This window comes from Sus scrofa, chromosome 6 (genome assembly GCF_054392235.1).
Source record: "Sus scrofa isolate SSC_HxYL_T2T_F1_AM1 chromosome 6, Sscrofa_HxYL_maternal_Yorkshire_Landrace_v2.0, whole genome shotgun sequence".
Lineage (NCBI taxonomy): Eukaryota > Metazoa > Chordata > Mammalia > Artiodactyla > Suidae > Sus > Sus scrofa.
In genome coordinates, this window is record NC_139388.1 from 86,087,350 (window position 1) to 86,112,290 (window position 24,941).

Consider the following 24,941-nt stretch of genomic DNA (forward strand, 5'->3'; position numbering starts at 1 on the left):
GTGGCATAAAGGAGGACATACAGACCAATGCAAGGGAATAGAAAACCCAGAAATAGGCTGTTGCATGTATGTTTGAAAAATTTTTGGAGTTCCCGTCGTGGCGCAGTGGTTAACGAATCCGACTAGGAACCATGAGGTTGCGGGTTCGGTCCCTGCCCTTGCTCAGTGGGTTAATGATCTGGCGTTGCCATGAGCTGTGGTGTAGGTTGCAGACGCGGCTCGGATCCTGCGTTGCTGTGGCTCTGGCGTAGGCTGGTGGCTACAGCTCTGATTCGACCCCTAGCCTGGGAACCTCCATATGCCGCGGGAGCAGCCCAAGAAATGGCAAAAAGACAAAAAAAAAAAAGAAAGAAAAATTTTCAACAAGAGTGTCATTCAAACGGGGAAAGAACAGACTTTTAACAAATGGTGCTGGGAGAATTGGAAATCCACATGCAAAAGAAAGAGGCTGGACTCTTATCGGATGCCACATACAAAAATTAACTCAAAATAGATCATAGACTTTAACTGGTTGTTTCCTGTGGTGTTCACAATAAGTAAATATTACTTAGTGGTGTTGTTTCCTGTGGTGTTCACAATAAGTAAATATTACTTAATGGTGTTGTTTCCTGTGGTGTTCACAATAAGTAAATATTTACTTAGTGGTGGCACTAAGTAAATATTTACTGTTAAGTGTAATACTTATATAATCTTATCTGTAGAAAATCCTAAATATTCCATACACACAAAAAACTGTTACTACAGTGATCAAAACAACATGGTACTTGCATAAAATAGACCAAAGGAATAAAAGATAGATAAAAAATAAATTCTTACATATATGGTCAAAGTATCTTTGACAAGGGTGCCAAGATCACTCAATGGGGAAAGGATAGTCTTTTTAATAAACAATATTGAGAAAACTGGATATCCACATGCAGAGAATGAAGTGAGACCCCTACCTGACATCATACAAAAGTTAACTGAATGGATCAAAGACCTATATGTAAGACCTAAGACAATAAAACTCTTTGAAGAAAACATAGGACAAAACCGTCATGATATGGATTTGGCAGCAATTTCTTGGCTATGACAGCAAAGGCACAGACAACAAAAAAAATAGACAAAAAGACTTCATGAGGAGTTCCCATCATGGCTCAGCGGAAATGAATATGACTAGCATCCACGAGGACACAGATTTGATCCCTGGCCTTGCTCAGTGGGTTAAGGATCCAGTGTTTCCGTGAGCTGTGGTGTAGGTCACAGATGTGGCTCAAATCTGGTGGTGTAGGCCAGCAGCTGTAGCTCTGATATGACTCCTAGCCTGGCAACCTCCATATGCCACGGGTGCAGCCCTAAAAAGACAAAAAAGACAAAAAAAAAAAAAAAAAAAGACTTCAAGAAAATTTTAAAGTTTTGTACATCAAAAGGCACTATGAATAGGGTTTTAAAAAAGACAACCCCCAGAGTTCCCGCTGTGGCACAGAAGGATAAGGATACAGCATTGTTTCTGCAGCAGTGTGGGTTTAATCCCTGGCCCAGTGCAGTGGTTTGAAGGATCTGAAACTGTTGTGTGGGTCACAGCAGCAGCTCAGATTCAGTCCTGGACCTGGGAACTTCCGTAAGTGGCTTTTTTCTCAGTGGAGAGGAGTAAACTGAACTCCTTGGGTTTGCCCTCAATTCAAATGTCTCAGTGTTGAAATTACTGGGCCAGAACCAGATAATTTGAGTGAAGAGTGGATTGCACTGCTTAACAAAATTGTGGCCAAAGGCATGGCTGGACTCTTTAGCTGTGGACCTTAGGAGGCCACTTCTTCCCATCTGCCATCAAGTCCTAAATTGACAAATTATGTATCCCCTCTGCTTATCTTAGACACTGACAAGAATAACTCCCATAGCCTGTTAATGGGCGGGGAATCCTCTGAAGGTAGGCAATCCTGCCACAGTGGCCACCAGGGGATGTGTGGTGCAGCTCAAAAGACCTCATCCGGGCCCTGACACTGTACACGTGGGGACTTTCTGGGGCTGTAGACCTAGATGGCCACCCTGGAGCAGGTGGAAAGGTGGGATTGAGACTTCAAGGCCTAAAGGACTTCATTATCAATCATCACAGAGACTTCACCTCCCCTTTATGTATTAATTAGGTTTTTGACATTTAAAAAACAACTTCATTGGAGTTCCTGTCATGGCTCAGTGGTTAACGAATCTGACTAAGAACCATGAGGTTGTGGGTTCGATCCCTGGCCTTGCTCAGTGGATTAATGATCCGGTGTTGCTGTGAGCTGTGGTGTAGTTCACAGATGCGGCTCGAATCCCACATTGCTGTGGCTCTGGTGTAGGCTTGGCAGCTACAGCTCCATTTAGACCCCTAGCCTGGGAACTTCCATATGCCGTGGGTGTGGCTCTAGAAAAGGCAAAAAGACGACAAAATAAAAAAATAAAAAACAACTTTATTGAGATATGATTCACCTTATACAATTTGCCCACTTAAAATGTGCAGTTCAGTGGCTTTTAGGATATTCACCGGGTTGTCCATCACCACAATCAATTTTAGAGTAGTTTGATCATCCCCCAAAGAAACCCCATACCTTTGAGCAGTCACCCTCTTCTCCCCTCAACACTCCCCCAGCCCTTGCTAACCATGAGTCTACTTTCTAGTTTTGTGAATGTGTCTGTTCTGGGTACCTCATACCAGTGGGACCATGCAATATGTGGTCTTTAGTGTCTGACTTCTTTAACTTAGTGTACTTTTTTCAAATTGATGCATATTGTAATAGATCAGTACTTTCTTTTTTTGGCCACACCTGCAGCAAACAGAAGTTTTCCTGGGCTAGGGATCAAACTCACACCACAGCAGCAACCCGAGCCACAGAAGTGCCAATGCCAGATCCTTAACCCGCTGAGCCATCAGGGAACTAAATATTTTCTAATTTTCCTTATGATCTCTTCTTTGGTATATTAGTTGTTTGAATGTGTTATTTAATTCCACAGTTTTGTGAATTTTACAGTTTTCTTTGTTACCGATCTCTAATTTCATCTAGTTGTGGTCATAGAAGATACTCTGAAGATCTTTTTCTTTCTTTTTTCTTTTTGTTTTTTTAGGGCCATACCCATGGCACATGCAGGTTCCCAGGCTAGGGGTCTAATCAGAGCTGTAGCTGCTGGCCTATGCCAGAGCCACGGCAACGCCAGATCCGAGCCGCATCTGTGACCTACACCACAGCTCACAGCAACGCCTGATCCTTAACCCACTGAGCTAGACCAGGGATCGAACCGCAACCTCATGGTTCCTAGTTGGATTCATTTCCACTGTCCCACGACGGGAACTCCAAGAATGGGCCGTACTTCCATGTTTCTTTGTATATTGTTATTGAAAACTGGACGTTTGAATCTAATAATATGGCAATGCTAGAAATCAGATTCTCCCCCTTCCCCAGGGTTTGCTCTTGTTACTGTTTTTGTTTGTTGTTTTTTGATTGTTCTAGGCTGTCTCTGTGCCAAAGATAAGCCAGAGATGTAAACTAATGTTGTCTCAGAATTTTTTTGATTCTTTCCCTGGGTATGCATGGTCATTTTTCTTTTTCCCCACAAATGCCATTATTTTTAAAATTTCCTAATTTTTAACATCTAGCTCCCAAAAGGCGGGGAGGAATTAAAGGGGAGGAAGGCACCAACCCTTTAAATTCTCTGGAAGTTACTTTAGGTGTTGGAGGAGGGGCTTGCCACAATGGAAATTGTACAACAATGGCTTGCCCTCCTCTCTGCCTGTACCTCTATGATAAAAAGCAGCAATCAGAGAACAAATCCCTGCTATTTGAAGGACAGGATCCTCTTGCCCACCTTGGTTCTCGCAAGCTGCGTGCAAGTTGCTCCAGGAACACATGCACAACTGCCTATTCTGTGACTAGGGATGAGGGACGGGTAGCTGCAATTGACCAGAATTAGCCGTATTTCCTGTCCAAGTCTTCCTCTAGAAGTTGCAAGCCTTCTGTAGACTCCAGAGCTTGAAAAAATAACATCAGACGGATTCTGCCAGTGCAACGAGGAGACAGATTCTTGGTGCTTTCTCTCTGCCATCTTCCCAGAACTCTCTCTAAAGACTTTTTTTAATGTTGCATTTCACAAGTTTCAATGCATAGTGTTTTCATTATCATCCTAAGTATATTCTAATTCCCCATGTGGTAGTTTCTTTGATCAGTAAGTACTCAGAAGTGTGTTTAAAAATTTTTAAACGTACTTTTTTTTTTTTTCCTCCAAGTTTTTATAGTCCTTTTTTCCTTTTCTTTTTATGGCTGCACCTGTGGCATACAAAGTTCCTGGGCTAGGGGTTGAATTGGAGCTGCGCTTGCTGGCCTACGCCGAAGCTGCTACAACACTGGATCTGAGCTGCATTTGTGACCCATGTTGCAGCTTGCAGCAACGCTGGATCTTTAAGCCACTGAGGCCTGGGATTGAACCTGCATCCTCATGGACACTATGCCAGGTTCTTAACCTGCTGAGCCACAATGGGAACTCCTGATCTGTTAATTATGTTGTAGACATACTATATAGTCTGGATGATGCTGCTTCTTTGGTATTTACATTTGCAAATGTTTGTTATGTGCTTGAGAAAAACAAAATTTCTATAAATGTTGGGTAAGGATTTCTAAATACATCTAGTTAATAAATAGAAAACTTGATTTGATCTAAAACAATTAAAGAGGCTGAACTAGCAGTCAACTCTAGTACTAGAATAGTATTAGAGGGAGTTTCTGTTGTGGCTCAGTAGGTTAAGAACCTGATTAGTATCCATGAGGATGAAGGTTTAATCCCTGGCTTCACTCAGTGGGTTAAGGATCTGGTATTGCCGTAAGCTCAGCATAGGTGGCAGATGTGGCTTGGATCCTGCATTGCTGTGGCTGTGGTGTAGGCTGGCAGCTATAGCTCTGACATGACCAGTAGCTTGGGAACTTCCATATGCTGCAGGTGTGGCCCTAAAAAGAAAAAAAAAAAAAAAGACTAGTGCTACAAGTGAGGAGCAGAAAAACCAAAATAATTATTTTTTTTGCTCTGCATTAAAGAGACTTGGCAGGTTCCCCTCCTCCCATTTTTTTTTTTTTTTTTTAACAAGAGGAGGCAATAAGCAGTCCATATAGAAATTGGAAGAAGAGGAGTTCCCGTTGTGGCGAAGTGGTTAACGAATCCAACTAGGAACCATGAGGCTGCGGGTTCGATCCCTGGTCTAGCTCAGTGGGTTAAGGATCCGGCGTTGCCATGAGCTGTGGTGTAGGTTGCAGACGCGGCTCGGATCCCGAGTTGCTGTGGCTCTGGCGTAGGCTGGTAGCTATAGCTCCGATTTGACCCCTAGCCTGGGAACCTCCACATGCTGCAGGAGCGGCTCTAGAAAAGGCAAAAAGACAAAAAGACAAAAAAAAAAAAAAAAGAAATTGGAAGAAGAAAGCTGTAACATGCTTTTCGGTAGACAATGATTTGACATGCAAATTTATTCATGATTGTATTACACAAAGGAGGGCAGAATCACATTCCTTTTCTTCATAGTCTCATTGTAAACAGAATGAACTTCAGTGCTCATAGTTTGCTTTGGAAACTTCTAAGAAGCTGTTAGTAGCTTGGGGAGCATTTTCCTTCCCTTCCAGGCTCTCCTGCTCCTGGGAGTAGGTGGGGATAGTTGGTGTAAGTTGATGCTACATAAGTAGCATTGGTGGAGCTTGCCAAATCCTTGTTAGCTCCTTCCATAGGCAGCGGGATAACTTGGCTTATTCTTGACCTGAAGTCATTTGAGTAAACAAGCAGGTTATCGAACACAGAATGAAGGGAAGTTTCGTTGTGGGTAACTCCCAAAGTTGGGAATGGATAAACTCAGAGCTTAACTGTGCAGTCCCCTTCTGCTGATCAGAGAGAGCTATGTTAGCAATGGAGCTGAGACCTTTGATCCTGTGAGTAATGTAATCAGTTCCTTTTATTAAAATGTATTAGAAAAACCATCTCTGAGTAGAGAGGAGCAGTTTATTACCACGACGGTTGTATAAAGAGGAAAATCAAAGTGCAAGCAGTGTCCCTTTCTTCTTGAACTCCAATGATCACTTCACTCCTGTCAGCCTTAGAGTCCAAGCAAACTCAGTCGGAACGGCAGCGGGGGGTAAGTGGGGCAGGTACACGAGGAGACCTTCACCTGGATTTGTGGACCACTTCAGATCGTTTTGGATTCCCAGCATGGTTATCTGCATAAAGCAGAAGGGAATGGAACACACTTTAATGCACTGATGAGCACAGAATATGCCCTGAACACAGTGGAAAACAACCATGCCAGGCCAAGGCAGGGCGGGGCAGATGGTCTGAAGGGGAATAAACATGGGACACATCTGGGGAAGTAGGAAAGCATTAGAGGAGGCCTCCAATTCATTTAGAAAAGGTTCCATCTCTGACAGGACTGAGGCTCTTTACCTGTGTGGTTGAGGTAGCTATGGGGGATTCAAGGCTTAAGATTCCGGATTCTGGCCAGTGCAGGAAAATGGCATAAACAGTTGATCCTTTTGAGGTATACCTGGCAAAAAAAGAAACATCATTGTCAAAGATAAATGGCTTGTTACCCTGACACATAACTTACCCATTCCCCTTTCAACTATCCACCTTCAGTCTATCATTACTGTCACGAAGCACTAATAACTCAACACCCGTTAAGGTCTGCAGGAAAAAAATCAGTCCTGGGAGACTCTTTCTAATGATGTCTTCCATTTTCTCTCTCGATGGGGTTCTGAGATTTAACATGTTTTAAGCTCTTATAGTAGTTATTTCACACTGAAGCCATTTGCCTCATTATTCAAATCTTTCTTCAACTCTGAATCCATGTGAAAACAGCCAAGGATATGACACAGATGAGGTGTGCAATGAAAACAAGCTTGTTCTGAGATTTCACCATGCTTATAGAAGAGGGTGAAAAAAATCACTAAAAAGAAACACACCCAAAACAGAGGGATGAATGAGTTCTTACCAATTCAAAGAGCCCCCCTCCCCAGTCTATGGTGGAACACTTGCAGAGGTCTTTCATTGAGCAGTTAGTAGGTATCCGGCACTCTGCTGGTTACTTGACATATGTCATCTCGTTTAACCCTCATGACCACTATGGGAAGTTAGATGTCAACCATGTTGCAACTGAAAAAGCTGAAGCTTGAGATCAAATAACTAGATCCACAATTCCAAGTATGAATCATCACACCTCTACTTAGTAGCTTTGTGATGCTTGGCAAGTGTTATGACTGCCCCGAGCCTGCTTTCTGACTTGTAACCTGGGGCTACTGACAATATGGACTTGGTGGGATTGTTGAGGGGATAAAATGAGCAGAAAAAATTTAGATGGAGCCTTGCACCTTGCAGGTGTTGTACAAATATTAACTCTTACTATTCTTAGCAGGTGGAATAACATTGTCAAGCAAATTGACTGATACTTTGTAGCTCCTTATTCTTTTTTGTGTGTGTGTGTTTGTCTTTTTTGTCTTTTAGGGCCACACCCACAGCATATGGAGGTTCCCAGGCTAAGGGATGAATCCGAGATTAGCCGCCGGCCTACACCAGAGCCACAGCAACACCAGATCCTTAACCCACTGAACAAGGCCAGGGATCGAACCCGCGTCCTCAAGGATGCTAGTTGGGTTTGTTAACCACTGAGCCACGGCAGGAACTCCCATGTAGCTCCTTATTCTTACCACCCCTACAATCTCCCTCACTCCTCAAACATAGACTGGGGCCTAAAACATAAACCTGGGTACAAATTTAAAAGCAAAAGAACAGTTTTTGGGGTTCCTCAAGATGACTCGCAGCCTGGTTTGAACTGCTGTGGACTCAAGGAGGTACCAGCTCAGAATGGGTCATATCCAGTTCTTTCACACAACAGAGGACAAGACTCACCACACAGAGGTCTCGTTCTTTTCAAACTGTACCCTCCAGGGTTTGGAGGCATAGATGGCTTCCCCATTGATGCTCAGCCACTTCCCAACAGCAAGAAGCCTTTCTTGGAAGATGGGAACAATCAGTCCATCTTTAGTTGGTCCAATGTTGAGAAGATAGTTGCCTCCCAAACTTACTGTCTGAACCAGTTCCTGGAGAGGGCAGAAACAAGGAAATCCCAGCTCTGAACACCAAGCCTGGCCAAATGCTTAGAACACACAGATATGAAGAGAAGAAAAAGAAACTAGGGTACCTTTTCCCACTGCTTTGTGAATATTCTTTACCTTTTGGAAAATACTATACACTTTTGTCATTATGAAAGCAGGACATACTTACATGGGAAAACTGAAAACTCCTGCTATGAGATGGAGAAATATATTAACTGGAATTCCAGAGAGTGACCGTGGGCATGTCCCTGTGAGCCTGCACCTGCCATGGTGTCATACGAGCAGGAAGGGTCATGTGTCAGAAGCACCAAGTGTGAGTGGGGGCCTGAAAACAAAGCCCTTGGCCATGAAGGAGTCCCATGGAGCCATCCAGAGAGAATACAGGGATCAGAGAGAGATGCTGAGCAGGTGCTGTGGAGACTCTGGGTAGATGGAAGAGATTTGGTGAATTTCAGGGCACTCTATATGTGATGGGCTATAGACAGATACGCTGCTCCTTCAGGAAAACACACTGTAAAGAGGTATATTCTTTTTTTTTTTTGCTATTTCTTGGGCCGCTCCCGCGGCATATGGAGGCTCCCAGGCTAGGGGTCGAATCGGAGCTGTAGCCACCGGCCTACGCCAGAGCCACAGCAACGCGGGATCCGAGCTGCGTCTGCGACCTACACCACAGCTCACGGCAATGCCGGATCGTTAACCCACTGAGCAAGGGCAGGGACCAAACCTGCAACCTCATGGTTCCTAGTCGGATTCGTTAACCACTGCGCCACGACGGGAATTCCCACACCATTAACTTTTGATGTTTCCTTCTGATCTTTTTCCTGTGTGGTTAATTCTATACAGCTGTGAGAACACATAACTTGTCTTTTCATCAACCCTCTAAGCATTAATCCATATTACATTTAGAAACACTTTCATGGTTAAGGAAAATCCCCGATTCTACTTAATTATCCCTTTACGGTCGCAAGAATGGAAATGCCCCAAAGGTCAAACTGAAAATAACCCTGGAAAGAACATCTCTGTACAGGAGTCTTTCTTCTGTAATTACACCCATTTCCTTAGGACAGGTTTTGTGAGTATGTTCAATAACCCTAACGGAATCTATCGGCCCCCTGCCCTCCAGGATGCTCCCACCACTCTTGCTTGGAGGGCGGCTGCAGAGAGCAGGGAACAGCTCCCTCACAGGTGCGCTTACCGAAATGATTGAATATTCACTTGCAACGTCAGTTATCATCATGTCGCGACGGTAGCCCCAGGACATCTTGTCTATGGAGGTGCACATCTCCCACTTGTGATCTGGCAAGGTCTCTGGCATGAATTTATCTTGACAGTTGTAGTATCCTCCGTGGTGACAGGAACAGTTCTTACCCCATCGGTCATTTACTACGACCACATCCTAAAGGAGGAAAGAGTCCTGGGTCATGGGGGCGGGGGGTAAAACCACTTAGCTTCCTCGAGTAATGCGGTTTGATCAATTAGGTGCCTGTTTGGAAGCAAGGCGCAGACTTAGTTGACCGCAGTGGTCCCTAGCTAGGGGCCATTTTGCCCTGGACCAGACGACTGGCAAAAGCGGGTGTTGGCTGTCACAACTGGGGTGGTGCTACTGCCACCTAGTGGGAGGAGCCCAGGCATGCCTCTAAATGTTTCAGGACAGGCAGGAGAGTCCCCTCACAACAAAGAAACACCAGCCTCAAATGTCACTAAGACCGATGCTGAAAAACCTTGCAATATGAAATTTCAGAGCTGAGACAGGCTCTTTAGATCATCTCATTCTATCAGGGGAGAAATGGAGATTTGCCCAAGGTTACCTCCCCAGGTGGTTTTGGAAAGCTGGGATGAATCAGGTATCTGAACCTAGACCAGGATGCTTTCCACTATATGGCCCTGACTTTCTTTAACTAGGTAAGGAAAGGTCATTAATGAAACATTTTTTTTCTTTCCTTCAACGTTTTGATGAACTTTGAGAAAGTCTTACATGGAATATCTTTTTTTTTTTTTTTTTTTTTTAGTCATTTTAGGGCTGCACCTTAGGCATATGGAGGTTCCCAGGCTAGGGGTCAAATCAGAGCTAGAGCTGCTGGTCTACACCACAGCTATAGCAACGCCAGATCTGAGCTGCATCTGCGACCTACACCACAGCTCACGGCAACGCCTGATCCTTAACCCACGGAGTGAGGCCAGGGATCGAAACTGCATCCTCAAGGATTCTCATCAGATTCATTTCCGCTGAGATGAGACGGGAACTCCTTACATGGAATATCCTAATGTAAAGGTTTAATGCTACTATGAGGCTCACACTGGGATCCAAGGTGGGAAAACACAGTTCTTGCCCACAGGGATCCAGCAGAGACTAGCCGGTGAGACAAATACATGGACACCACATCAGAACCAGGGGCTAACATAAATGGGGAACACTGATCTGGGAGTGTTTCTTACTTCTTCCAGGAAAGAATATAAATTGCCAGGAGCTAGATTTGGTTTACATTCGATCACTACTTCTTATGTGACTCACTGGGCCAAGTACTGTTGCTGGGGTTGGGGACATAGCAAAGCACAGACCCAAACTCTTGCCCTCACACAGCGGACAGTGAGAGAGACAAATAGTAACAAGGTAAATGATGTCTAAAATATGTCAGACCAGGTGGGTGGTAAGAGAAAGACATCTAGTGCGACAGGAACATGCTGAAATTGTAGTCGGGGTGGTGGGGAGGGGGACCCCTTGGGGAAGACCTGCGGAGAGCTCAGGAGTGAGAATGGAGAGGGAGGACAGAGGATGATTCTCCTAGAGGTATTTTCCTAACATGAGCATATCTCCACCACAACCCCCTTTCCCAACGCATGAGAAAGTGTGCAGAACAAGAGTGGGTAGAACAGCGCCCGCAGGGTCCTGCTCAGCCTCGACATTTGAGCCACCCCAACCCGGCGACCATTGGGGAAGAGCCACAATACTCTGCCACTAGAGGTCCCCATACATTTGGCACATCTCAGAAAACCAATCTGAGTTGGCCTCTGTCACATAGGATCTTTCTTTCTTTCTTTCTTTCTTTCTTTCTTTCTTTCTTTCTTCCTTTCTTTCTTTCTCTCTCTCTCTCTCTCTCTCTCTCTCTCTCTCTCTCTCTCTCTCTCTCTCTCTCCCCCTCTCCCTCTCCCTCTCCCTCTCTCCCTCCCTCCCTCTCTCTCTCTCTCTCTCTCCCTCTCTCCCTCTCTCCCTCTCTCTCTCTCTCTCTCCCTCCCTCCCTCCCTCCCTCTCTCTCTCTCTCCCTCCGTCCCTCCCTCTCTTTCTTTCTTTTGGTCTTTTGGTCTTTTCTAGGGCCGCTCCCGTGGCATATGGAGGTTCCCAGGCTCGGCCTACACCAGAGCCACAGCAACGGGGGATCCGAGCCGTGCCTGCAGCCTACACCACAACTCACGGCAATGCCGGATCCTTAACCCACTGAGCAAGTCCAGGGATTGAACCTGCAACCTCATGGTTCCTAGTCAGATTCATTAACCACTACACCACAACAGGAACTCCCAGATCTTTCTTTCTTTCCTTTTTTTTCATTTCTTCCCACTTTCTGAATTTACTAATATTAACCCAAGGAGAGGCTTAGAGTTTTATGAAATCTACCAAGATAGCTCAGTTCGAACTGGTCTTATACTTGGATTTTTTTTTCTTTAAAATCCACAACCAATCTAGATGATGTAAAATGTTGGAAATTTTCTACAGTGAAGATGAAAACTTCTGCTACTTTGTAATTGTACTGAAATACAAACTGTAAGTGGGCAGCCATTATGCAGCGGAATAGCGCTGATTATGAGAAAGAGGACAAGGTAGGCAAAGTTCCCTCGACAATCTGGATGTAAGGGAACTGAAATTTCCCCTTAAGAGTCAAACTACGGGAGTTCCCATCGTGACTCTGCAGAAGCGAATCCAACCAGGAACTATGAGGTTGCAGATTAGATTCCCTGGCCTTGCTCAGTGGGTTAAGGATCTGGCGTTGCCATGAGCTGTGGTGTAGGCCAGCAGCTGTAGCTCTGATTTGATGCCTAGCCTGGGAACCTCCATCTACCACAGGTGTGGCCCTAGAAAGCAAAAAAAAAAAAAAAAAATTTTAATAAAAAATAATTTAAAAGAGTCAAACTACATAGTCAACATAGGGTAGGTGAGGTCATAGATATTTCCATTTTATCCCTATTATTTATTTTTATATGTTTTGTATATTGATTTCTGGGTGTTTTTCTCATTTTAATGTCTGTTTGCTTACTAGTTTATTTTCTCTACGGGGGTCTGGGACTTCTATATACTATTTCTCTTCTACAACCTACATTGAAGAAGATTTACAGCTATCTTGTCAAAATCAAGAATTAAAACTGAAAAAGAAAGTTTATACCCCAAGGGAGGAGGAAAAGAAGAATTAAAGGAGAAACCTTTAACATCTATTAAGTCCCTTGGTCCCTCCCATACTCATGTTGACATTACTCTTTATTATTATTGCTGTGGTCATTATTGTTATTACTCCAGGCCTTGGAGTCTCACATTTTCTTTCTTTCCTTCTTTTTTTTGGCTGGGCCTGCAGCATGCAAAAGGTCTCTGAGCCACGGCAGTCTCACATTTTCTTTTAACATAACAGATAAATAAGAGATACATCATGCAATCACATACCTTTACTGGGCTATCATTGTAGAGCCAAGAAAGGAAATCTGTAGAGTTCCAATACGTATCAGGGCCTTCCCACTCTCCGTCAGACCAAATCAAGTCAGGTTTGTACCTGAGAGACACGCAGTTAGAACAAAATTTATTATCTGACTCCATTCACCAAAGTCTTACAGAGCCGTTTTTGCAACAAGTATTTAAAAATTAATATTCTCCTATTTTGAAAGTAACATAAAATTACTACAGTAAAGAGAAAGTGGAGAACTAAAGAGACAAAAAAGACAACACACATACACACAAGCTCCTTAGCTAACACAACCATTGTTTAATCCACAGCATTTTGAGATATTTCCTCCTTGTCTTTTTTTTAAGGTCTTAAGTTAAAAAGAAGAGTTGTAATCAGTGTATTTACAAGTTGGTTTCCTTCTAGCAGCTAATTCCAATGAGAAGAGTGGTGCTACAGAACTATAGGTTAAGGTTTCTGCTTTAAAGATGTATTAAGAGCTTGAACTAGTCCGCCAAATGCATTTTTTTGGGACAACTCTCTCAAGTTTAACTATAAAAATCTACTGAATCCACCTGAGCCACAGTTGTTTTTCACAGTTTCACATATGATTATTCTGAGCCCTACAAGGTGTGAGAGTGTATATTCATACCTATAAGGTAAGCAATATTATTTCCTCTTTAGAGAGCAAGAATCTGATGCTCAGTAGGGCAATTTGCTTTAGGTGAAAAGCTTTTAAGTAACAGGAGCTGGAACCCACAAGCAAATCTGCCTGATACCTAATCCTGTGCTGTACTCCATAATTACTTAGGCTAGCAGGTTGATTCCAGGGAAAAGACTGGCTGTGTAAGAGGCAAGATAAACACAGACAGTCTATGTTTTACTGTGTATGAGAAACTGCACAAGGCACTTTACATCCGTTACTTCATTAGCTCTCACAGCAACCCTGTGATGTATAAACAGATAAAGAAACTGAGACCTAGAAAGATTAAGTGGGTTGCTCAAGGCTATACAGTCAGTAAGAAAAAAGAATTGGACTTCAATCCAGTTCTATGCTGCTCTCTTATAACTGTACTATTTCCTTAGAGAAGTCATCTGTCTTTTGGTCTACAATGAGAGTCCAGGCAGAGATGTCTGCCTCTTAGTCTTTAAAGGTCCATCATCATCTAGGAGCCCCCGGGGGCAAGAAGGGCAAACTCAGAATAAAACATGAAGACGAGTGACAAATCCCAAAGTGAAAGTGGTCACTTTAAGAATAATGATAATAACACCACCATTATTCTGTACCAGGCATAGTGACAGATGCTTTTTTCACATATCATTCTGGGCCCTACATAGAAGGCATTATTGAAAATCTGAGGCTCAGAAGGGTGACCTGTTTAAGGCTTATAAGTAAGCAAAGTCAGGATTCATATACAAATCTGCCAGATGCCAACTCTTCTACAGGGCCTATTAGACCATGTTGCCCTTCTCCAAGGTCCTGACAAAGAAAATAGCACAGGGAACTGAAGTTTTGACTTAACTAATGTCCTCAGTTTTCTTTCAAATTTTAAAGGCAATATTAAAAAAATAAAAAAAAATAAAGGCAATATGACCATATGATGGATGTTTTGAAAAGTAGGAAGAAAAACTGCATTTTGTCTTAACCACCACTTTTATTATTTCGATGTCCTCTAGATTTTTTTCCATATCCTACCCTTCTCCCCCCTCCCCTCACCTTAACAGTATTTTATAAGTAGCTCAGATGTCACCAATCAAAATCATAAAGCCGAAAACGTTTATGTTGTGTACCTGTTAACAAGGTCATATAGCTCTGGCATTATTTTTGCACGGACAAAATATTGGGTTTTGAAGTCATTTTTCTTATCACGCAGGTAGAGAGGATGGAACCATTCTAAGAGTGAGTGATAGAGTCCATAGCGTATGTTCCTTAAATAGAAAAAATAATTTATTTTTCTTTTATTAAGTAAAGAATAATTTAATAATTTATTATTAATAATTTATTTATAATTTATTAAGTAAAGAAAAAATAATTCATTTTAGAAAAATCAGTTGTAGCATTTTTACATCTCAGTGAAACTTACCCATAGGGCATGCAGAGGTGTAGGAGCTATAATAATTTCCTTAAATTATCTCTTATCATTCATTCAGGCAAATGACTGAGGTTCTTTTTTAATTGTTCTAAATTTTATTTACTTATTTTTTCGCCACACCCATGGCATGTGGAAGTTCCCAGGCCAGGGACTGAATCCAAGCTGCAGTGGCCTGCATCACAGCTGGAGCCAACAATGGATCCTTAATCCATTGCTCCACAAGGGGACTTCCTGAGTTTGTTTTTGATAATACACATAACAAATTATTTTATACATAAATATCTTAACACCAAATGTCATTTAAGCCATCTTTTGTCTTTTAAGTCAATTATCTCAATAACATATAGTCCTATTAAAGAAAAGTTTTTTGTCAATCATATGAATACATGTTGAAGAGATACTGGAAAATAGAGACGGGTATAAAGAATAAAATATCCAAAATCTTATCACTCAGAAATAATCATCAGTAACATTTTTATATAGTTGAAATTAATGAATGTAGGTTTATTGTTTCATTTATAAGATTTACTAATAGTTCTTAACATACCAAAAATGACATATGGTTAAGCTGGCCTGTTTTCATACACAATAAAGCTTGTTTTGCATGAAGAACAGTGTTTTGGAAACACCATAATACAAGTAAGAAGAAAAGATAGGAGTTCCTGTTGTGGCGCAGGGGAAACATCAATCATGGAGGAACCATGAGGTTTCGGGTTGGATCCCTGGCCTTGCTCAGTGGGTTAAGGATCTGGCGTTGCCATGAACTGTGGTGTAGGTCGCAGACATGGGCTCGGATCCTTGCGTTGCTGTGGCTGTGGGTAGGTCCACAGCTGTAGCTCCAATTTGACCCCTAGCTTGGGAATCTCCATGTACCGTGGGTGTGGGCCTAAAAAGAAAAGAAAAAAAAAAAAAAAAAAAGAAGATAACACTTCAATAGCACAGATAAAACTGAAGAATTTCATCAGGTGATTCAGGGACTAAATAGATACAAATGTAACAATCAAGGAGCTTAGAGTCCAGATCTAATCAACATCTCAGAGTTTTACAGCAGGACTATTAATAGAGCACAGCATTGGGAAATTGAATATTTAGCAGGTGACATAAGTCAGCAAATGTCTTTTTTTTTTTTTTTTCCCTGTCTTTTTTAGTGGCTGCACCCTCAGCATATGGAAGCTCCCAGCTAGGGGTTAAATTGAAGCTGTAGCGGCTGGCCTACGCCACAGCCACAGCAACATAGGATCAGAGCCATGTCTGTGACTTCCATCACAGCTCATGGCAATACTGGATCCTTAACCAACTGAGCAGGGCCAGGGATCGAACCTGTGTCCTCATGGACACTAGTCAGGTTCATACCGCTGAGCTGTGAAGGGAACTCCAGCAAATACTTTCTTAATGAATCAGATAGTATTTGAGGCATTGCAAGCCTTGAGATCTCTATCCCAGCCCTGAAATTATAGCTTAAAAGCAGCCAGAGACAACACATAAATGAATGGGCACAACTGTGTTCCAATCAAACTTTATACAAACAGGTAGCTACCTGCCTGAAACAGGACATCAATTTTGCCAGATCACTATAGAGCTGAAGTTGGGCGTGACGCAAATATCACTTTTCCTCCTTACAGGAAATATACTCAGAACCATTGGGTCCAAAACCAGAATACCTGGGTTTAAAAGCCATGTCTACCACCTCCTAGCTCTTTGAGCTTGGGACGTCATTTCTAACTAAGGGGCAAATATTAGAAAACATTAATTAGAATCAACAGAGTGGCTCACTACCTCACTTTTTGCTGCTTTAACTGCCCTTTCCAGTTCTCTCCTGATCTACCACTCATCTAAACCTTCCCAGAATGCCTACAAAGCTCTGTGTTGACAGCTAAGGAGGACACAAAGGTAAGAGACCAAACCCTGGCCTCCTTCAGATACTGGGTTGGAAAGCTTTCCAGAAAGAAAGATCCTCTATGCAAGGGATCCTTCACCTAATCAGACAGGGCCATGAACTTATCTGATGACCTTTGCTGACATAAAAACTCCAAGCATCAAAGGCTGCCAATTCAAAGCCAGAAGCCCTTCAAGGTACTTGTTAAATGCAAATTTAGAAAACACATTAGAGGAGTTCCTGTTGTGGCACAGCAGAAATGCATCCAACTAGGAATCATGAGGTTAAAGGTTTGATCCCTGGCCTCGCTCAGTGAGTTAAGGATCTTGAGTAGGCCGGTGGCTACAGCTCCAATCCAACCCCTAGCCTGGGAACCTCCATATGCTGTGGGTACGGCCTTAAAAAGACAGGAAAAAAAAAAAAAAAGAAAACACATTAGAGCAGAGAAGACATGGTACACTGGATGCTAGACCAAAAGTGACAGTGGAGTAACCATCTGTGGATACACACCTCTTCCGGATAGCTGTTCCCAACTCACCAACCAAATCACGATGGGGCCCCACATCCTTAGAGTTCCAGTTCCAAGACACAGGACTCGGCCAGTTTGTGAAGCCTTCGTGGTGCTTTGTTGTCAGGACTACATATCTGTGGACATGGAAACTATATGAACAAATGGAAGTGGGTGGTGGGCCACCAGCATGAACTTACCTGGCATGTCTGAGGCTTTTAAAATGGTTGGGAGAACTTGACTACAGGAAATGTATAGCTGATTCTTGAACAGCTTGGGGGTTAGGGGTACTGACCCCCTGTGCAGAAGAGAATCCATGTATAACTCTCGATTCCCCCCAAACTTAAGTACTAATCACCTACTATTGACTGTAAGCCTTACCAATAGCATAAATGGTTGATTAACACATTCTGTATGTTATATGTATTAAATACTGTATTCTTACAATAATGTAAGCTAGAGAAAAGAAACTGTTGCTGAGAAAACCATAAGGGGAGTTCCCATTGTGGCTCAGTGGGTTACGAACCCGACTAGTATCCATGAGGATGCAGGTTTGATCCCTGGCCTCGCTCAGTGGGTTAAGGATCTGGCGATGCCATGAGCTGTGGTGTAGGCCAGCAGCTGCAGCTCCGATTTGACCCCTAGCCTGGGAACTTCCATATGCCACAGGTGTGGCCCTGAAAAGCAAAAAGCAAAAAAAAAAAAAAAAAAAGAAAGAAAAAGAAAAAGAAAAAAAACAAAACAAAACCCTCCTTCATCTTCCTTTTGCTTTAGGTTGTCAAACAATGACTTCTCATATTCAAGTCTTTAGGCATGCCTTTCTTAGAGCAATTCTGCATCCACATAAAAGCTGCATTTTCAGCACAAGATAAGAAGGTATTTTGCCAAAAGTGCAAGGTTTTATTTACACCTCCTGACATAGTTGCAGTGACAGCTCCATGAATTTTTTTTTTTTTTTTAAACAATGATCCTTAGGCTGGATTCCTTTATGTCTGGATGGCAGGCAACCACAGCTGCAGACCTCCATCTAGGGTACATATCTAGCAGTCCAACGTTTTCTTGTAAAGTCATGGCTCTTCTCTGCTTCTTGGGAGCACTTCTAGCATCACTAGGTGCACTTTGTACGGGTCCCATGGTATTATTCAAGGTTTACAATGCTGCACTAAACAAGATGAAAAATACACGAGAACCACAAGAGATTATTTTCTGCTGTGATAAGCAATTTATTGGAGGGATGAGTGCTCAAGCAAAGATGATTAGTGTCACATGCATTTTAAGTGGCTACTTGCAACACTTGAGCTCCCTGGGACACCAGCAGGAGGTGGCTACAAAATTATGACAGTAGTACAGGATGCCCTACAGTTAATTTTACGCACTTATGCTTTAATACTGCATCTTTACATTTCTTTCTCATTTTTTAAAGAAAAACATCACAGTTCTAATCAGTGTGCACAAAATAATGGGGTTGTACCTCTATGTTTTCACTTTACATTTCTGCAAATGGCACCATGTAGAGTCTGTAAGTGTGTGCCTCAGTTTTGATAAACTTTAACTTTTTATGATAGATTTGTATATATTTTAAGGTAGTAAATGATAAAATAGACAAGTGTGTATATCTTATGTATTCGTGACATACCCTTTTCTTAATTTTCGATATTTCTAGGCTACGTGGTTCATTTCCGGGTTTTTTCAAATTGTCAAATCTCCAAAAACTTTCCAACATATTTATCGGAAAAAGTCCACATATGGGGATGCATGCAGTTCAAACCTGTGTTGTTCAAGGGTCAACTGTACTTATATGAGTGACTAAGTTAGTGACACTCAGGAAGTTGCTGCAATCACAATACCCCTTGGGTACTACTCCAAGAATGGAAGCAAATTTAAGGAAGCCACAGTGCTTAGGGGCCAAGGAGGAGGCACAGAAGGAAAGAAGAAATAGGTAAGACAAAATATGTACATGTTGGTTCTTGGGTTCTTCAACCTTTATGTATATTAATGAATAGTTTTCTTTTATTTATTTATTTTTTTTTTAGGGCTGCACCTGTGCCATATGGAAGTTCCCAGCCAGGGATTGAACCTGAGCCTGTAGCTGCAGCAACACTGTGTCCTTTAACCCTGGGAGATTGAATCCACACCTCTGCAGCGAGCCAAGCCGTTCCAGTCAGACTCTTAACCCACTGCACCACAGCAGGAACTCCAATGATTAGCTTTTTAAAAAATGCTTTGCCCTAAAGGAGAAAGATCTCTACTGGAATTAGCAGGTGACAGAAAAGTAAGTTGTTTGTTTTACCAAGCCCATACTAATTGCCTCTCATTTACATAGGTGACAAAAGGCCCAAAGAAAAGGGGAGAAAGGGCAAGTAGTGAAATAACCAAATCCTCCCAAAGCAACAGAAATAAAAGCAGAAATAAACCAATGGGACCTAATCAAACTGACAAGCTTTTGCACAGCAAAGGAAACCATTAAAAAAAAAAAAAAAGCAACTTACAGAATGGGAGAAAATAGTTTCAAATGATGTAACTGACAAGGGCTTAATCTCTAAAATATATAAACAACTTATACAACTCAACAGCAAAAAAGCCAACAACCCAATGGAAAAATGGACAAAAGACCTGAATAGACATTTCTCCAAAGAAGATATACAGATGGCCAATAAGCACATGAAAAAATGCTCAACATCATTGATTATTAGAGAAATGCAAATCAAAACTACTATGAGGTACCACCTCACACCAGTCAGAGTGGCCATCATTAATAAGTCCACAAATAACAAATGCTGGAGGGGGTATGGAGAAAAAGGAACCCTCCTACACTGTTGGTGGGAACTGAAATTGGTACAACCACTATGGAAGACAGTATGGAGGTACCTCAGAAAACTAAATATAGAACTACATAGAACTACCATATGACCCAGCAATCCCACTCTTGGGCATTTATCCAGACAAAACTTTCCTTGAAAAGACGCATGCACCCGTATGTTCATTGCAGCACTATTCACAATAGCCAAGACATGGAAACAACCTAAATGTTCATCGACAGATGAATGGATTAAGATGTGATATACATACACAATGGAAAAACTACTCAGCCATAAAAAAGAACAAAATAATGCCATTTGCAGCAACATGGATGGAACTAGAGACTCTCTTACTACGTGAAGTAAGTGAGAAAGAGAAAGACAAATACCATATGATATCACTTATATATGGAATCTAATATAGGGGACAAATGAACCTTTCCACAGAAAAGAAAATCATGGACAAGGAGAACAAATTTGTGGTGGCCAAGAGGGAGGGGAAGGGAGTGGGAGGGACTGGGAATTTGGGGTTAATAGATGCAAACTATTGTCTTTGGAATGGATAAGCAATGGGATCCTGCTATATAGCCCTGGGAACTATGTCTGATCACTTATGATGGAGCATGATAATGTGAGAAAAAAGAGTGTATACATGTATGTGTGACTGGATCACCTTGCTGTGCAGCAGAAAATTGACACAACACTGTAAACCAGCTATAGTGGAAAAAAAAAAAAGAATAAACAAATAAAACCAAAAAAACAAAAGCAAATATTACCTTGGCAGTAGAAAATTGATAGAACACTATAAATCAACTATAATGGATGGGAGGGGGAGGGAGTGGGAGGGATCGGCAGCTTGGGCATATCAGACACAACCTAGAATAGATTTACAAGGAGATCCCGCTGAATAGCATTGAAAACTATATCTAGATACTCATGCTGCAACAGAAGAAAGGGTGGGGGAAAAACTGTAATTGTAATGTATACATGTGAGGATAACCTGACCCCCTTGCTGTACAGTGGGAAAATAAAAAAAAAAAAAAAAAAAAAAAAGAAATAGAAAAAAAAAATCAACTATAATGGAAAAAAAAATCATTATTAAGAAAAAAAAGAAATAACCAAATCACTCAACATTTCATTTGCTTTTATGGCAGAAACAGCTAGTGCCCACAGTGAAAATTTAATCACTGGCCAATGTGGGGAACTCAAGACTTTTAAGGGCTAGACAGTATTTCAGGCTCTGTAGGCCACGTTCCTCTCTGTGGCATAATCTTATTTTCTTCTCATCTCAAGAAACTTACAAAAACAGGCAGAGAAACAATCCCTCTGGCCACGATCGCAGACTCCTAGTGTGGTGGAAAGAACCTTTACCTTAGAGTCGTGGAATTTGGAGTCTAGGACATCTGTCCCCTTCCTCTATCTGGGCTGGTCAGATCATCTTGTCTGTAAGGGGACATCTTGTCCTGGACAAAGGATGTCTCCCAGATTTTAACTTCTTCATTTAAAAATTATGGATTTCAGGGAGTTCCCGTTGTGGCTCAGCAGGTTAAGAACCTGACCAGTATCCATGAGGATGCAGGTTCAATCCCTGGCCTTACTCAGTGGGTTAAAGGATCCTGCATTAGCCTCAAACTGCAGTATAGGTCAAAGACGTGGCTCAGATCTGGTGTTGCTGTGGCTGTGGCCTAGGCCAGCAGCTGCAGCTCTGATTCCACCCTTAGCCTGGGAACTTCCATATGCCATGGGTACGGCCCTAAAAAAAAGAAAAAGAAAGAAAATTATGGATTTATAAGGCTCCCGGAAAACAGAGAACTCCTCCTTTGTTTATTCAAGCCTTATACTCCCATGCATTTAATTGCAAACACTAAATGTCAGTTGTAATTTCTCTTTAGTACAAGAGAACTTAAAGTCCAAGAAAAACTAAAACCCGGAAAACAGCTGAGAAGACAAGGTAAGGGTGGAAGACTGCCCTAAGCCAGGAGCCAGGGGACCTCCCTGCCTCCATTCTTACCCTCCTGCAACCCACTTCCCTCCCAGAAGCCAAACATCTTTGACGCTAAAAACTGCAACATCCCACCCTCAAGGATGACTCCTCCAGGACTGGCCCTAGTCTTCCATGGCCTCATAAGGCCTTGCCTCTTTTCCCCTCCCCAGGGCTCTACACTTTCTGTTCTCAGAACCATTCACAGGCAAGTTGTGACAGTTCTCAAAACAACCCAAACATTTCTTGAGCACTCTCTATGCTCAAGAAGCATGGAGAAGCATGTAGAAAAGCAGATGAACGAGAATCTGTATGCCCAAACACACTGCACACCAGAACTCCCTTCCCTCCCCTTCCCTCTGGGCGATACTAAAGCTGCAAGGAAGAACACAATTCCTTTCTAAAACCACGGAAGGGGGCTCTAGGGAGGTAAAATGCCTTGTTCAAGTTTGCAGTTGAACTTGGATCAGACTCCTGATTGGCTTAAAATCCTGATTGTCTTGTTGACTTGGAAGGGACATTAGGTATCACCTAGCTCAATCCTCTCAATCAATATACAGGTGTAGACGCTGAGGGCTTTCCAGCCCACCACCTCCCTGAAACCTTTATTTCCTTCTAAAGCTCAACCAGACGTACCTTCTCCTTAGGGTCAGGAGTGCCACATTCAATTCTGCATCCTTCAGGAGGCAAAACACAGAACCGGGGCGGGGGGGGGGGGGGAATGTTGAAGTCAGAGGGACAGCTGTATGACCCCGACCGCTGTGTGACCTGGCAAGTCAGCAAGTCGTCTTGCCTCCCCCTCCATGGTTTTCACCTACCTAATCGTCTCGCCTTCCCCTCCACGGTTCTCACCTACCTAATCGTCTCGCCTTCCCCTCCACGGTTCTCACCTATCTACGCCCTCTCCCGGCTCTCTTCCCGGACGCCGGGAAGCGGCGTCCCGCCCGTCCCTGAAGCTGCACTCACTTGGCCCCGGAGGCCTCGAACAGATCGGCCCAGCTGTCAGGATGGAAGAAGTGCGCTGTAAACTGTGGCCCGAAGTCAGCGTAGGAAAAGTCGGGCGGGTAGTTCTCCTTCATGAAATTCTGGTAGGCTGGCAGCTTCTCGGCCTCCCAGTGCCACCAGAACCACTCGCTGCCCCAGGCCGGCACGGAGAACACGCCCCAGTGTATGAAGACTCCAAACTTGGCCTCATCGAACCAGGCCGGCAGAGGCCGGGAGTCCAGACTCGGCCAGTCCGGGGTGTAGCGACGCGGAGAGCCGGTGCAGCGCGAAGACCCGGTGCAGTCGCGAGCCCTCACCAATCCAAGAAGCAGCAGTAGCAGTAGCACCTGGGCACTCATCGCCCGCATTTTCATCCGGGGTCGTGGTACCGCCGCCTTTACGCCCCACCGCCCCCTCTTAAAGCGCAGGTGCGGGGCGCGGGTCCCCGCCCACCCTAACTAATGATTGGCTCGGAAGGAAAAAGGGGTGGGGCAACTCAGGCTGCTTGGCTACCGAGTCTCCTTCGCCTCCGGGTGGGCGGTCCCTGCCACTGCCCTTGTGATCACAGCGAGAAAGACTCTAGGAGGCGTAGGCAGTGCTGTGCTGACATTGGATTTGGTGACAGTGGATTGAAAACTTGGAAAGGGACTTCACTGCAGGGCGAACTCGTGGGGGTGTGGAGCTCCCGGTGTGTGTGGTCCATTTTGCCGTTGGAAGCTATAGGAGACTTTTTGAGCTGTGATGTAGGAGAGCAGCCAGGGGCCAGGAATAGCAGGCGGAAGGGCATTGTAACTTCCCTGGAGTAGAAGGATTATGGAAGGAAGCATTAAAAGGCAAGAGATGAGAGGAAAGTGGGCTCTGAAAGAGGAAGAACAGGTGTGACCATTTTGCCTACCTAATATTTTTTGAACTTGTTTTGAGAATTCTGAGGCAATTCAAAGAATTTAACAGCTAGTTGGAAAAACGAGAGTCATGGACAGGCCACCAAGAAGGAATAATTTTTAGAGTAATAGGGTGAGGAAATTGAGAGTCTCAGGCCCAAGGAATACCTGCGTGAACCTTGTCTGGCAGGGAAATCACCAAATTCCTCTACAATTTGTACATTCTACGTGTGAGGCCATAAGGTGTGGGAAAGTCTAGTGACCCCATGTGGCACAGCTGGTCCCTGCACATCAGTGGGAGATCTGCTGCAGGTCAGAGTTGGAAGGGACTTTGGAAATCCTTGACGCTATCCCCCTTCCTTACTCTTCCCATTTTATGGAAGAGACAGACCCGGAGAGAGGATCAGGGTTTTCCAAAACCACGCAGTTAGTTTGGGTCAGAGGTGGAACGAGAACCTGAGCCTCCACGTGCGGAATCTGTCTCTCAAACATTGCTTCTCCTGGGGTGCAAGAGAACGTGTCAAAACTGTGTTGACAGAGCAAGCACTTCCTCATTCTAGCAGTGATAAGGAAACTCAATGGCTGTTGTTGAACGAACAGCCATTTTCTTTATCTTCTGTTTCTTCCTCTGCAAGATTGTGTTGAAATATTATCCAAAACAGCAAGCCCAGACACTTAAAAAAAAAAAAAGGAGAGAGAGAGAGAAAAACCCTTAGTACACATCTTCTAGTGATCAAGTTGAGTAATGGTCTTTGATGTTATAACTCATTCTAAGGGAGATAAAATGAAGGACACCATGACCTTCGTTTCCCCTTCATCTCATAACCAAAACATAAATCTGCAGGGGAAGGTGAGAGGCATTGCAACATAGTGGAAAAACTGCAAGTTGGGAAACCTAGGTTTCTTGCACCAGACATCACCTTGTTGGGTCTCTTTGGGCAAATCTTGCCCACTGTCTGGGCCCATTTCCTTTTATTTTTTCAGGGCTGCACCTGAGGGATACGGAGGTTCCCAGGCTAGGAGTAGAATTGGAGCTGTAGCTGCCAGCCTGTGCTACAGCAATGCCAGATCCAAACTGTGTTTGCAACCT

At 43.3% G+C, this 24,941-nt stretch overlaps 1 protein-coding gene across 1 annotated transcript; it reads right to left on the reverse strand.

The window, feature by feature from the left end:
* Positions 1-5,654: 5,654 nt before the first annotated feature.
* FUCA1 (alpha-L-fucosidase 1) lies at positions 5,655-23,351 on the reverse strand. The gene is given in 8 exon segments (NM_001315628.1): positions 5,655-6,200; positions 6,424-6,523; positions 7,885-8,075; positions 9,286-9,486; positions 12,736-12,841; positions 14,522-14,659; positions 17,210-17,344; positions 22,953-23,351. Coding segments are annotated over 8 exon segments (1,404 nt in total). The 5' UTR covers positions 23,345-23,351; the 3' UTR covers positions 5,655-6,059.
* Between the last annotated feature and the right edge of the window lie 1,590 nt (positions 23,352-24,941).